The sequence below is a fragment of the Alexandromys fortis genome, unplaced genomic scaffold (genome assembly GCF_014885135.2).
Source record: "Alexandromys fortis isolate MF-2015 unplaced genomic scaffold, M_Fortis_MF-2015_v1.1 scaffold_35, whole genome shotgun sequence".
NCBI lineage: Eukaryota > Metazoa > Chordata > Mammalia > Rodentia > Cricetidae > Alexandromys > Alexandromys fortis.
The window spans coordinates 9,324,220-9,339,145 of NW_026067913.1; the positions used below are offsets into that span (position 1 = coordinate 9,324,220).

The 14,926-nt window shown below is 40.3% G+C and overlaps 1 protein-coding gene across 2 annotated transcripts in view; it reads right to left on the reverse strand.

Moving 5' to 3' along the window:
* Nucleotides 1–14,926, reverse strand: part of Nubpl (NUBP iron-sulfur cluster assembly factor, mitochondrial) — a 161,850-nt gene that overhangs the window by 100,464 nt on the left and 46,460 nt on the right. For both annotated transcript variants that reach the window (XM_050138890.1, XM_050138891.1), the window contains exons 5-6: nt 4,270–4,309; nt 4,095–4,185 (exon numbers count right to left, since the gene is read on the reverse strand). In XM_050138890.1, coding sequence (XP_049994847.1) covers nt 4,095–4,185; nt 4,270–4,309 — 131 coding nt within the window. The remainder of the gene's footprint in view (nt 1–4,094; nt 4,186–4,269; nt 4,310–14,926) is intronic.

Consider the following 14,926-nt stretch of genomic DNA (forward strand, 5'->3'; position numbering starts at 1 on the left):
AAGAATAAAGACTTAAAGATAAATTACAAAAGATTAAAAGGAAATCACAAAAGCTGCCTAAGAATGAAGTGATAACATTAGCGAAACTATGGGAGATTTCTCTTCACAGAAAAACAGGGTCAGAAAATAACAGTATCTTTTAAGGCCTTCAGAAAATAGTGTCACATCAGTAAAAATATAGAGAAAGACATGCATTCCCAATAAATGAGGCATGAGAAAAGATATCACCAAGACGTAAACACCACAGCAAAATACAGAAGAAAATTCCTAGGGTAAAGAAAAGACACACACACACACACACAGAGATCTAAACAGGGAAAAAGCACTGGAGAAAGAAAAAATATGTGACTAAACATGAAAGATTGCTTTCTTGGTTAATTTAAAACACAACTGAATATATTATATAGCAGTGTTTCATAAGATTGCCCTTGTATTGTAGTGAAAGTCTATCCCAATATATGGAGTATGGTAAATGCCAAATGGAGCTACACTGTTGCAAAGATCTTAACTTTATGTTACACAGTGCTCGTCTAGCTCCTGTCTCAGGAGAGGGCCTCAAACATGTTCTGTAGCAAAGATGACCATGAGCAACCTATCTTCACGCAGGCACACTCAGTTGTACTGACATTACTTGGAGAAAAATGTCATAAATTAAGAAAATATATTATAATCCATAAAGTGGCTAAAGAAGAATACTAAGGGGGGCTGGAGAGATGGCTCAGTGGTTAAGGGCATTGCCTGCTCTTCCAAAGGTCCTGAGCTCAATTCCCAGCAACCACATGGTGACTCACAACCATCTGTAATGAGGTCTGGTGCCCTCTTCTGGCCTTCAGGCATACACGCAGAAAGAATATTGTATACACAATAAATAAACAAACAAACAAACAAACAAACAAATAAATAAAGAAGAATACTAAGTAAATACCAATCAAACCCGAAAATAATTTATACGAAAATTTTAAAAAATTAACTTGAAGACTTTGAAAAGCTAAAAAAACATATTATAAAACCTAAGGCAGTAACATAAGAATACCAGGAGGTAAAACTGAAGAGAATTTAAACAATAGAATTACAGAAAATAATTCCACTTCATTTATCCAAAAGTATACAAGAATATAAATTAATTTGGAAAAAATTATATGTAGCAAGCATGGGAAAAGTCAATGTAGAGCCTTATCTCAGTCAAAGGTGCAATTATGCCATGTATAAATTCAGCAGCCAATCAAACTGCAAAGATTAAACTGGATAAAACAACAAGACACAGGTAAATGTCTACTGACCCACTTTAAATATAATGAAGTTGATGTTTGATGATCTGCGGGACTGAGGGTGTGGCTCAATGAGCTTGTTTAACATGCACAAGGTCTGGGATTTCATCCAGGTTTGAGAGGTGGAGTAAAAAGAAAAGGGACTTTTTCATTATATGAAAACTGTGTATTAATTGTAGCAATGAAACACCTGGCAAAAGTAACTTAAGGGAAGGTTTATTTTGTTGTCTACTTCTAGGGTCCAGTCCACTATGGTGGGGAGTCAAGGCTGCAGGAGCTCCAAGCAGCTAGGAGCATTAAAACACGGTCAGGAAGCAGAAAAATATCAGTGTCCATGCTCAGCTCCCTCTTCCCTTCTCATTCAGTCTGGGCCCCCAGCCAATGCTGTGATACTGCCCACATGTAGTGTGGCTCTTCCCACCTCAATTAGCTCAGCTATACAGTGCCTCACAGACGTGATCAGAAGACCAGCTCTTCTGTGAGTCCAGATCCCATCGGACTTAGGCACAAGACTCTCATGTGGCTATACCAGCACCGGGCAGGCCTCAAAATGAGAAGTTCACCAGAAACGTGGAGGAACAATTCAAAACAATAAAAGGGTCAGTTCACAAGGAAGGTATAACCATCCTAAACATGTATATCTAATAATAGAGCTTTCAAATAACTAAAGCAAAAACTAGACCTCCTTTTAGTTACAAAGTTATAGATGGACAAGGCAGAAAGAATCAATAAAGACATAGGAGATTTGAACAACACTGTCAATAAATCTAATCTAAATGAAAAATACAGAACATTAGCCACAGTAACTATTCTAACTAGCCAAAGCAGAACATTAGCAAAGATGGACATACAAGGCTCCACAAAACGTCTCCCACACCTGCTAAAGTACTATAAAGCAAATCTACCCAAAACAAATTCATTCAAAGTGAATACGTTAAGCTCTTAGGAAATGCAACAATGTTTAGAAGTTGATCATACTACATATATCCATAAATAAAAGGAAAATAGAAATTAATCTGAACTGAAAAACAGTGAAAACCTAAAGAAAATGAGAATTCGAGATCCAAAGCAAAGCCAGTTAAGGATATAGGCACAGCCTCAACCACTTCTATTAAAAAGGAATCTCCTGGGGGCTGCAGAAAGGGCTCGCTGACTAGGAGCACTGACTGCCCCTGCAGAGGACCTGGGCTAGACTCCCTGCACCCACACGGTGCCTCACAAGCACCTGTAACTCTAGTCCCAGGGCATCTGACACCTTCTTCTGGCCTCTGTGGACTCCTGTACATACACAGTGCACATACATTCATACAGGTTCACAACTACACACAAAAAAATTCAATAGATAAACAAATATCAACTTTGGAAAAAATAAGTTATTAAAGCCAGCAATCTAAGTTTCTGCCTTCAGATGCTAGAAAAACAACAGTAAATTAGGCCCATAATGATCAAAAGCAGGGAAAATGATGAAAAAAAATGGGAAGCAATAAAGTAGTAAGTAGACATAGAATACAGAGTATTTTAAAAGTCAGAAGTTGGATTTTTTGAAGCATGAATTATGAACAACAGGAAATAAAGAGAAAAATGAACAAATAACTACTTTGAGGAATAAAGAAGACAACGGCACAGGCTGCAGCCTACCTTAAAAGGTAGTAGCGGATTACAGTGATCCAGTTTCACACACTGTGCAACTTGTTTCTTTTCCCCAAATTCTGAAAAGATTCCTAAACTGAGCTTTTGCCAAATGTTGAGAAGAGTGAAATCAGCTGACAGACGGTTCCGATGGTGACTAACTTTGGAGATCCAATTTGTGCACTGCAGGCAATTAACGCAATTATTCTATATTTTCCGACAGTATTCAGCAACAAAGAATAGAAAGGCTGGGCTCAGACAAACAGAGGTCACAGGCACAGAGGGATTGGTGAGGAGGGGGCATGGGAAATATAACTATAGTAACCAACAGGACCTGGGTGGAAAGAGGCGAAAAGGCAGCCAAGGGCTTAACAATCGGAACAGCAAAGGACCCTGATCCAAAGGTGAAAAAGAACATTCTCAAAACTTCACAAGCACCAGGGTTGGAAAGACAAGAAGTCTCAGAGACCATGGCCTCTTTCATCAGCTGCACAATCATCTGACATTAAAATCAGAAATAGTCCTTATCTGGAAATCCCCATAGAGGGCAACCCATAGCTTGATGCCAGACCTAATGCAGACTCTGGACAAATAAGGAGTAGCTGTGAACTGGTGTGACAGATTTAATATTTACCTAAGACACGATTATACCTTCTCATCCATCTAGAAAAAGTACAGCTTATTCTAAGCGAACTATAAATGAAATATAGCCCACCTGGTATACTGAGATTATGCAATCATATGTGATCTCTTTTGTTAGGAATGAAGTTGACAAAACACATACAAAAAAAAAACCCAAAAACTACAGAATTATATACAGAAAAAATAATAATAGTCACAACTGTTGTGACGGAATTTAAAACACAACAAACATCATGACTCTGCATAAGCTCATCTATATCTGAGGCCCTATGATTCATTACCGCCCACCGTGAGCTAACCACAAATCTAAACAGACTTGCTCTTCCTACAGCAGACTCAGAACACAGCAGCTTGTTAAGCTCGTATGCAGCGGGAAGCTCAAGGTAAGGAAATTTGGTCTCGGTGCCACACTTATCATTCTACATTCCACCATCAAGTAGATCTGTCGGTCAGATGTCTCAATGTTGGCTGCAGATTTTACCAATGCTTCCACCTGGCAAATGCATTAACCACAACCCTGCCGAAGTACAATAGTACTGAATGCAACTTTCTTACCTGTCTCAACAGCTTCTCGACGGCTGACATGACCATCAGGCCTCTCCAAACAACTGGAGCAGTCTCTTCAACCAAAAATCCCATAGACATACTGCAACAGGAACCCAAAAATAGAACTCGTTTGTACAAGCTAACAGTACTCTTCGGAAAATACAAAATTCTAAAAAATACTCACCAAGCAATACCATAATTCAAAAGAGGCCTCATTAGGTTGTCTGAAATAAGAGGGGAAAAAAATCTCTTTTAGAGGAGTATAACATTGCACATAGGACACTTTCTTGATCTTGTACACACGTGGTAGGTAGACTGGTTATCCTGGGCTAATTCACATACCCATTACCTCTGACATTTATCACTTTCTACACATGTGACTGGCAGACTGGTTAGCCTGGGCTAATTCACATACCCCTTACGTCTTACATTTATCATTTTATATACATGTAACTGGCAGACTGGTTAGCCTGGGCTAATTAACATACCCCTTACCTCTGACATTTATCACTTTATACACATGTGACTGGCAGACTGGTTAGCCTGGGCTAATTAACATACCCCTTACCTCTGACATTTATCACTTTATACACATGTGACTGGTAGACTAGTTAGCCTGGGCTAATTAACATACCCATTACCTCTTATATTTATCACTTTATACACATGTGACTGGCAGACTGGCTAGCCTGGGCTAATTCACATACCCATTACCTCTTACATTTATCATTTCTTTGTGGTCAGAACACTAAAACTACTTTTTTTTGGCAGTTCTGAAGTACATAACAATGTTGTACAACAGGTCACTGGAACTGGTCTCCTGACTAAAGGGTGCCATGCCTCCTTTAGTTAAGAAATCCTCATACCCTTGAATTAAAAATGTTCCTTTTCTTATTCAACTTGGCGATGATTAATCTTCATTGTCACTTGACTGGTTAGAGTCACCTAGGAAACACGTTTCCATGGAAGCTTAAAGAGGATGGAAGACCCACCCCAAATGTGGGCAGCACTAACTCCTGAGCAAAGGTCTGAGAGTGGATAAGCTGGGTTGACTGCGGATGCACTGTGATCAGTCACATCCCACTCCTGCTGCCACTCCTGCCTCAGCACAGTGGAGGAGAGCTCCTCAAACTGTAAGATAGATAGATAGATAGATAGATAGATAGATAGATAGATAGATAGATAGATAGATAGATATAGGTAGATAGATAGATAGATAGATAGATAGATAGATAGATAGATAGATAGGGATAGATAGATGATTGATAGATAGATAGATAGATGATAGATAGATAGATAGATAGATAGATAGATAGATAGATAGATGGATAGATGGATAGATGGATAGATGGATAGATGGATAGATGGATAGATGGATAGATGGATAGATGGATAGATGGATAGATGGATAGATGGATAGATGGATAGATGGATAGATGGATAGATGGATAGATGGATAGATGGATAGATGGATAGATGGATAGATGGATAGATGGATAGATGGATAGATGGATAGATGGATAGATGGATAGATGGATAGATGGATAGATGGATAGATGGATAGATGGATAGATGGATAGATGGATAGATGGATAGATGGATAGATGGATAGATGGATAGATGGATAGATGGATAGATGGATAGATGGATAGATGGATAGATGGATAGATGGATAGATGGATAGATGGATAGATGGATAGATGGATAGATGGATAGATGGATAGATGGATAGATGGATAGATGGATAGATGGATAGATGGATAGATGGATAGATGGATAGATGGATAGATGGATAGATGGATAGATGGATAGATGGATAGATGGATAGATGGATAGATGGATAGATGGATAGATGGATAGATGGATAGATGGATAGATGGATAGATGGATAGATGGATAGATGGATAGATAGATATAGACAATAGATAGACAGACAGACAGACATATGCCTCTCCCCCTGGTAATTCCTTTTGTTGGGTATTCTGTCACAGGAGTGAGGAAAATAACTAATGCAAGCCCTAGCCCCTCACCAAACAGCATTAGGACTTCACCTCTTTCCCACATCCAGCCTCTCGGACTGCTCTGGTCCTCCTAGATGTATGAGGCCAGGGCCCAGCCTAAAGAGTCCACCTAACCCTACCATTCACACGCCTTCCCCAAGGCCTAATTCTAGCTGAGATCCAGCATCTTGATGCCTTAGATGTAAAACTCTCAGCTACCTCTCCAGCGCCATGTCTGCCTGCATTCCCATCATGAAAATAATGGACTAAACCTCTGAACTGTAAGCAAGTCCCAAATGAATGCTTTTCTTTATAGCAGTTGCTGTGGTCATGGTGTCTATTCACAGCAATCAACCCTAACTAAGACAGACAAAAAGTATAAAAATGAAAACTTATTTTAAAACTGCTGAGAATCCTAATATATCATTGCATATTAAAAGCAGCACATGAGGTATAGCTGCAAAATGCAAATAAAGATGTTATAATGAAAACTAAAAAGATGGACACTAAGAGAATCCTTGGCACAAAAGTTTAGCCAGATACTAGAAGCCTTACTCTACTACCATCTGCTGAACTAGCGGTTTGAGAGTCTGCATGGTCCGTGTGGTAGTGCATGCAGATAAGAAGTCAAAGCACTGAAGAAATAAGCGCAGAGTCACCAACATAGGTGACTCCACAACCAAGTGCAATCTGCCCAGAGGGATGACGGTAAGAAGGCCGGAGGACTGCCACTTCCCGTCCAAAACACGAAGCAGCAGAGCAGGTAACTGCTTTACAGAAGATCCTCTGGGCAGTTAATAGTCAGGAAATTGTCAAAAAAAAAAAAAATCACACAATAGCTGTATCCCTAAAAAAGACATGTAAATTATTTTTGTATCTAAAATTGTACTTTAGAGGCTCAATGACTTCACTGTGTAAGGAAATGGCTTCCCTTCAGGCCCTGGTATATATAGCCAATGCCTACATAAGTCAAGGAGAACAGAGGCAGAGGCAAAGGCAGAAGGTGTGATGTCATTCAATCAGTCTGACATCCAGTGCCTCGCCTGCTTCCTCTGTGGTGGGAATATGTGGAATCAGGTCCTCCCGAGCCCTAGCTCGCCACTAACTGCAGTCACCACACTGCACCACTGCCCGCTGCCCGCTCCCCAGCCCCTGGGAACCACCATTGTGCTCTCTGAGTCTGAGCTTCATTATTGGGGATTTCAGATGGGGGGGGGGATAACAGAATAATACAGTATTTATCTTTTTCTGCCTGACTTATTTCTCTCAGCATATTTTCCAGATTCCTTCAGGCAGCTCAAATGGAAGACTATCCTACCGTGGCTGAGTAGTATTCCACTGTGAATATAAACTGCATTTTCTGTATCAATTCATCTGCTAACTGACATTTTTTTTCTACATCTTGATTCTCTTAAATAATGCTATAACAAACATAGAAGAGCAGAACTTACCAACACACTGGTATCATTTCCTTGATATGATTCTGGAATATGTGATAACTCTATTCTTTAATGTTTCAGTAGCCCCCGCGCTGTTTCCCATTATCACTTGCAGTTTCTACTTCTACCAGCAGTACATATGGGCTCACTTTCTCCACGTCCACACTATGACGCATCTTTTTTGTTTGTGTTTTTTCAGAATCTCATGAAGGCCAGGCTGACTCAGAACTTCTGCTCCCTCCCCATCCCCGTTAGTCTATTGTATTATCAGAGTGCACCGACACCTGTCACTGTGACAGTCGCCGACCTCCAGGTGTGGAGTATGCCACACGGTAGGCTTCATTCGCCTCTCTCCCTATGTCTCAGAAGTGTTGTATGCTCTTTCTCACATTGTGGGGCCATTTGTCTGTATATCTTGTTTGAGAAGTGTCTATTCAAACCTCTGCCCACTTTCCAGTCAGAGTGCTCGCTTCCTTGCTATTGAATTCCTCACAGGATTTGAATTTAACCCTCAGTCACACACACGGTTTGCAAACACATCCTCCCATTTCAACAGTTAAGAAGAGAAACTTGTAAGATAGTCTCTTCCTCAAAATAGTACTCAGACTTGAAAAACCCAGGGGAAGTGTTAAGAGACAGCTTGACTTTTAAACAAACATCCAAATATCTGAAACAATGTCAATATTGCAGAAGTTTTAAAACGCAGGTGTTTTGATAATCCTCGGGTCTCCAAGAGGCAGCCAACGCACACTAAATCGGAAAATGTTTGTCAACGAAAACCATTCCCAAAGGATGCCAAGTTAGTTTGCATCTTTACATATAAATACAGCCAATGAGACCTATGAGGATGCCCATCGCTCACGTCTGCTCACCCCCTCTGTATGTGACTGATATTTCTGACCATACAATCATGAAGGAGTGAGTTCTTAATTTCAATCTGCTAAAAGCAAACACCTAACTTACCAAAGCACAATGATAACTTGTATGCAGATTAACGACATTATCCGCTCCTCCATAACAGGAAAGTGTATATATACTAGAAATATTTTTTTAATTTCAGAAGGCCTAATTGCATGTGTGCATGCTGTCTCCTCGTGCTTGCTTCTTTACTGTTAACTTAGGAAGACTTTTTAGGACAAAATTGTTACCTATATGTCCTACTTTCATTTCTGCTGCTGTGCAAAAAAAAAAAAAAAAAAAAAAAAACACTGACAAAAAGCAACTTAGGGGAAAAGATTGATTTCAGCCCACAATCGCAGGTCACAATATGTCCCAGCAGGGAAGTCAAAGCGGGAAGTTGAAGCGGCTAGCCATGTCACACCCAAGAGCAGAGAGGAACAAATAACTGCTTTCATACTTATTTGGGCTTCTCCCCTCTCTACACTTTATACAGTCCAGGACACAAACACGGACATGGTACTGCCCACAATGGGTAGGTCTTCCTCCTCATCTAAAAAACAGGACCCACGGGCCCGCCAATAGGCCAACCTGATCCAATCATTCATTAAGACTCTCTCTCACCACGTGATCTAGTCTGTGTCAAGATAACAATCAAAACTAACCTTATACTAGTTCCTTATATTTAATACCTAAAGTTGTATGATTTAAGCTCTTTCATAAGCCTTCAGCTTGCCATGCAAACCTTATTGTTTGTACACTTAATAAAGACATATTAAAATAGAAAAAATACTTGGATATTTTCTTCATATTCAATCAATTCATTACAGATTAAATTCCCCAAAGCCTCTCAACTGTGTCCATGGTTGCCTTGCGAATCCTAACAAACAAAATTTATCTAAATACATATACAACTCATGTAAATTTAATAAAGCTAATAAATGGAATAAATCCAATTATCTTGAAGTCAGCTTATCTTAAACACTGGAACACGGCTGAAGAGCTTGACCACATTATTTTACATCTTTCATATTAAACCCTCCCAAATATAATAAAATGGTGAAGCAGAACAGATTTGGGCTCCTGGAAATTTCCTGCAACAGAAATGTCGCATCAATACTGGGTGGCTACCAACCTCTCATGCAGAAGAGAAATTAGTTTGGTGTTTTTATTGGTATGGCATTGGATTTTCTTTCATTTGCAACCAAATGTCAGCTCAATTAATATACAATATAGTTTTAATTTAATTAAACGTTTTAAGTTAAAATTACCAGGGTAGGGCTAAGGAATATAGTTCAGCAGTAAAGAGCCTACCTACCATGCAAGCGGCCCTGTGTCCACTGCCCAGCACTGCATGGGGCATGCTGGCACTTGCCTGTGATCCTATCCAGGGGATCAGGGTCATTCTCACTTACATAGCAAGTCTGAGGCTGGCCTGGTCTGAGATCCTGTCTCAAAAACAACAAACGCTAACATTTCAGCCTTTCCTGTTACATTTTCTTAAAGGCTTCAAGCATCTTTAATGAGAGACATATGTAGTTGGTTTCACAATTATTAACAGGCAAATGTTAAAGCTAATATATTTATTGACTTTCTCTCTAGTGCTGTAGGAATCTGGATTATTAGAAAACCAAACAGAGCTGCAGAACCAAGTGGTTTATTTTAAGATCATCCTCCCTGAATGTTCCTGCTAACGGTGTGAGGAATTTTCAAATCCATATATATTCTGGCAATTCAATACAGCATACACCCTTTCCACTTCTTAAACACTCTGGCAGCACAACTTGTAATTGCCTGTTTTCAGTTGATGACATCCTCTGAGACCTGAAGGCACACAGTGGAGAAAAACCCTAAAGTCGAGATCATGGTGTACAAATTCTCAAAGGTTACCAAAGAAAGCAGAACTAGACTAGATCTGTTCACGGAAACAGAACCAGAAAATCAGTAGATGAAAAGAAATGGGTTAATTTAAGTTATAGAGCTAGTTATAAAATGTGTAGGCTATTGATCAAGCTTTCTTTTTTAATAAGAAGTCTCTGTGCAATTATTTGTGAGCTGGCAGGCAGGACAAAAAAAAAATCTGCCTACATCATACTCTGTAGCCCAGGCTGGCTTTAAATGAAGCTGTTTAAACCTCTAGTTCATGCCTCAGCTTCTTCAATACAGCGATTACAGGTGTGATCCACCTGTATATCTGCCGAGTCCATCTTTCTGATCAGTTGATTTTCATGAAATCTCACACACACACACACACACACACACGCGCACACACACACATACACACACACACACACCTTGTTTTATTGTGCTCCACATTTAGTGTGTTCTTGTGGAGGCTTGTGGTAACCCCAATTGCTTGCCTTATGTGACAGTCTTGGTGTTGTTTTCCAGCAGCACGTGAGCACGCATGTCTGTGTCCCATCTTGGTAGTCCTAGTAATATTTCAAACTTGTCATCATTATATTTATTATAGCGGAGTGTGACAAATGCTCTTTGTTGTTACTGTTGCAATTATTTTAGGGTGCCGTGATCCGAATCCATCTTGGCAAGTTTAATTGATAAATGTGTGTGCTTTTTCTGCTCCACTGACCAGCTGTTTTCCCATCTCGCTCCTCTTCAACTTTCTTGTACACTGAGGTACAACATACAGACATTTGACTGCTGGTGGCTTCTGAGTGGTCAAAGTGAAAGGAAGAGTCACAGCCTTCACTTCATATCCAAAGATAGAAATGACCCAGCTTAGTGAGGGCCATGCCAGAAGATAAAAGGGCGGAAAGGTGGGCTTCTCATCACTGAACAGCCGGGTTCTGGAAGCAAGGGAATGTCTGAGAAGGATGCTAACATGCTACTGCAGTGAGCGTGTGAAACAATAAGAACCTGACAGCCATGTCGCTGAGTGGATCAGGTTTAGTGAACTAGATTGAGGACTGAACAGCCACAACATTTGTTTAAGCCAAAGCTGATTCCAGACAAGGTCTTAATTGTCTTCTGTTCCAAGAAGACTGCCTCAATTTGTTGTTTGGACCTTGGGAAGAAGGGTAAATATTATTTAGATCTCCAGAGGAAGAATTTTAAAACACACACACACACACACACACACACACACACACACACACTACTAACTCCCAAATTCTTACCTTTCACCCAGTCCCCTTTCCTGAAATCTTGTCAACCTAGATTAGAAATGTCCTAATCCTCCTAATCCTTGAGATGTCAAAATCAATATATCTAAGCCTTAATTCACCACATCTTACTTAAATTTTTTCCTTCTCTATCAGTTCTATTTGATCAATGACACAACTATCTCAAGTCCTAAGTAACTTTATCTTACTCATCTATAGTAAAGTACCAACCACTTATTCTCAACCTAACCTCCCCTCCTCAGTTTTATATTCTCCATCCCACCACCTCTCCTTCTCTCCCTCTCTCAGGCTCTCTCTCAGGCACAGGCTACCCTAGAACTCATGACCCTCCAGCCCCAGTGCCCGGGGGCTGAGATTACAGGCATCTATCACACCCAGCTTTCATTCGGTCTCTTTAAGACCACCCAGTTAAGTCTACGCTCTCCACTGCCACTGCCACCCACGTCAGCAGGCCCATCACAGCGCACCTAGAGCACCTAGAGCATGGAACCAGCCTATCACCTGGCCGCTTCCTTACCTTCCACTCACACAGCTGCCAAAGTGATCCTCCTAGAACGTGAAACTGTCACTAACCACGGAAAAAGCTATGATGGCTTCTCACAGCCTTTGACGCACACTTCACCTCTTCCACACAGAAAGACATGTATGACAAGACCTGCCCTGGCCCTCACCCACAAAGTCTATCACTTGAGTCATGCTAAGTGACTTACACTCTGGCACCTTTGACATCTATCCTCACCACTGCCTATGCTTCCCCATCACTGTTCCTCCTCAGCCCTTCCATGACGAACTCCTAGCTTGCACACGCGTCAAAGGCTAGCTAAAGCACCCCCTCCTATAAGGAGTCTTCTAAAGCCCCATAATGACTTCACCCCCCTTTGGTCTCCAAGTGCCATCCTAATGCTCTCCCACACCTACCTCAGAGGAGGGAGCAAACCTAAGTTCTCAGCTTTAGACGTTAATATCACCAGATTTACATTTTTAAAACCAAGTTACCAAACTGAAAGCTGTTTCATTTTGTATAACTTCTTAAAGAGAGCTTTTAAGCTATTTCTAAAAATCATACCAGTATTCCCTTGAGGCATGTAATTGTTTAAAATAAAATTTTTGAAATGTACTGATTTATCAGATTGGGGAGATCATTCCAAATCTTTTATAGTCTCTTTGGATTCAGGGGTTTCAACATTTGGGAAGAATTCTGTATCTTTCTGGACACCAGGCATTGTGTTGTTTAGAGATTGGGTCTCGCTGTGGATGGGAGGCGATGAGATGTTCACAGAGCACAGGCTTGAAGCAGCAGCTCCTGGGGATACTTCTCTGTGCAGCTGCTTCAGCCCAGGAAGAGCTGGCTGCCACCATGGTGTCAAAACAAAAGGCAAATGAATGCCTTTAATCCAACCACTCTGGAGGCAAGCAGACTGATCTCTGTGAGTGGAACCCAGCCTGGTCTACACAGCAACTTCCAGGCCAACTAAAAACTATAGAGTGAAGAATCTATCTCAAAACAATAATAAATACAACTATGGCATTGTTGGGCATGATAGCACCCTGTCTCAAATATATACAAAGTAAAGGAAGAAATAAAAGAAAGACAGACCTGTGACATTAATAAGGCTCACTTTTGGGTATGTCTGTGAGGGATTAACTGAGGGAAGACCCACCTGAATGGTGACACTATCCTAGGATCTAGGTCCTGGGCTGAGTAAAAAGGGGGAAAGGAAAAGGCTTTGTCTTCCATCTTGTCTTCCTGACCATAATGAACTGACTGTATTCCTCTGAACTGTGAGCCTACTAAGCTGCTTTTAGTCCAATGTTTACTTGCAATAATGAGAAAAGCAACTCATAATTGTATGCATAATTGTAACGTGGCAATGGGGACGATGTAAGAACAATTACAGAACATGCACATTTACTGCTTTCTTTTCACTCTCCAAGATGTTCAAGGTCTGGGATTTTAAACACACCTATTGTCATCATGGCTCAAACTCAGGCCCAAAGAACTCTAGCCGTTATAGAGAGCAGACAGCAATGCTCAACAGCTCAGAGCTAAGACAGTGGACAAAACCAACAATACCTAGCAAAGGAAAACATTCTATTATAAATTAGAAAACATTCCATCCCATAGAACATAATGCCCAAAGGGAAATTACTAACTATACATGGTTGGTTTTGTTTGGGTTTGTTTTCTTTTTCCCTTTATTAAAGACAATGAGGCAGGAAAGTAGTCTAAGACAGCCAGTAAAGTATATCACAAATATTAACTGCTAAGATAATGTATTTAAGTTACCTTTATTATTCATAAAGAAAAAACTTGTAATTTATCTAAAATACACAAAGCAGAGAATTCTTCAGCTAGCATACCTAAAACACAACAATGGTAACGATGAGAGACATGTTCTATTCAGCTAAGATTTTCTACATACATGTTATATATGTTAGATATCAAGCATGATAACAAGTCTAACCCCCACCGCCCCCCAAAAAAGCTAACATCTTGAAACAATGTCAGAAGAAGAAAATTAGAACAGAGAGCCGGTGAGGAAGATTATTGGGCAGTGGTGGTACCAGGCTTTCTATGAGGACAGAGTAAAGACCCATGGTCCCGACAGGATGGGGGCCATGTAAGCAGAGGACACCCAAGCAGCAAGGCAAGGCTGAGAACCAAGGCTTTATATGTAGGCAGGAGCAGTGTTAGCCTTACTGCTGGTGAGGATGAATACTACAAATACTAACATTGTTTCAATGTTAATGTTTGAATTCTGCCGCTTTCGTGAGAATAAAAGGGCCGATAAAATTGAGGGTACAATTTATAACAACTAGTAAGCTATGAAATTTTCACAGTAAAAATTATATTAGGGTAATCGAAGTCATATCCCTTTTCCTCCTGGTATGTCACATAGCAAACACCCTTTACGGAACAAATTACTGAGTCACTACCACAGACACTGTGGGAAAAACCTTGTACTGCTATGTGGAGTACAGCATTGCTATGCTGGTAATATCACCAGAGCAAACCCACCCAGTCCTAATGGGAGTGCCAATCCAAAATTCAAATCCATTCTCCCTTCCCCTCTCTCTGTCTCTGTCTCTTCCTCTCTCTCTTCCTCCCCATGTGTGTATGTGTTTATAATCTCTCTTCTCTTTTTTTCTTTTTTTTCTTTTGGAAGGATTAGCCTTTAAAAGCCCAAACCACCAAAACTTTCCATGTTTTATGCCCTCATGCCTTTTCCTATGGGTCCATCTGATTCATGAGTGAATATTTCCTGTACCTTACATCTTCATAAGTCAATTTACACTCTACTTAGCCAGGTCAAATGAAAGCATAAATTTTTGAGACAGTCAGTGAACTATGAAGGTAACTA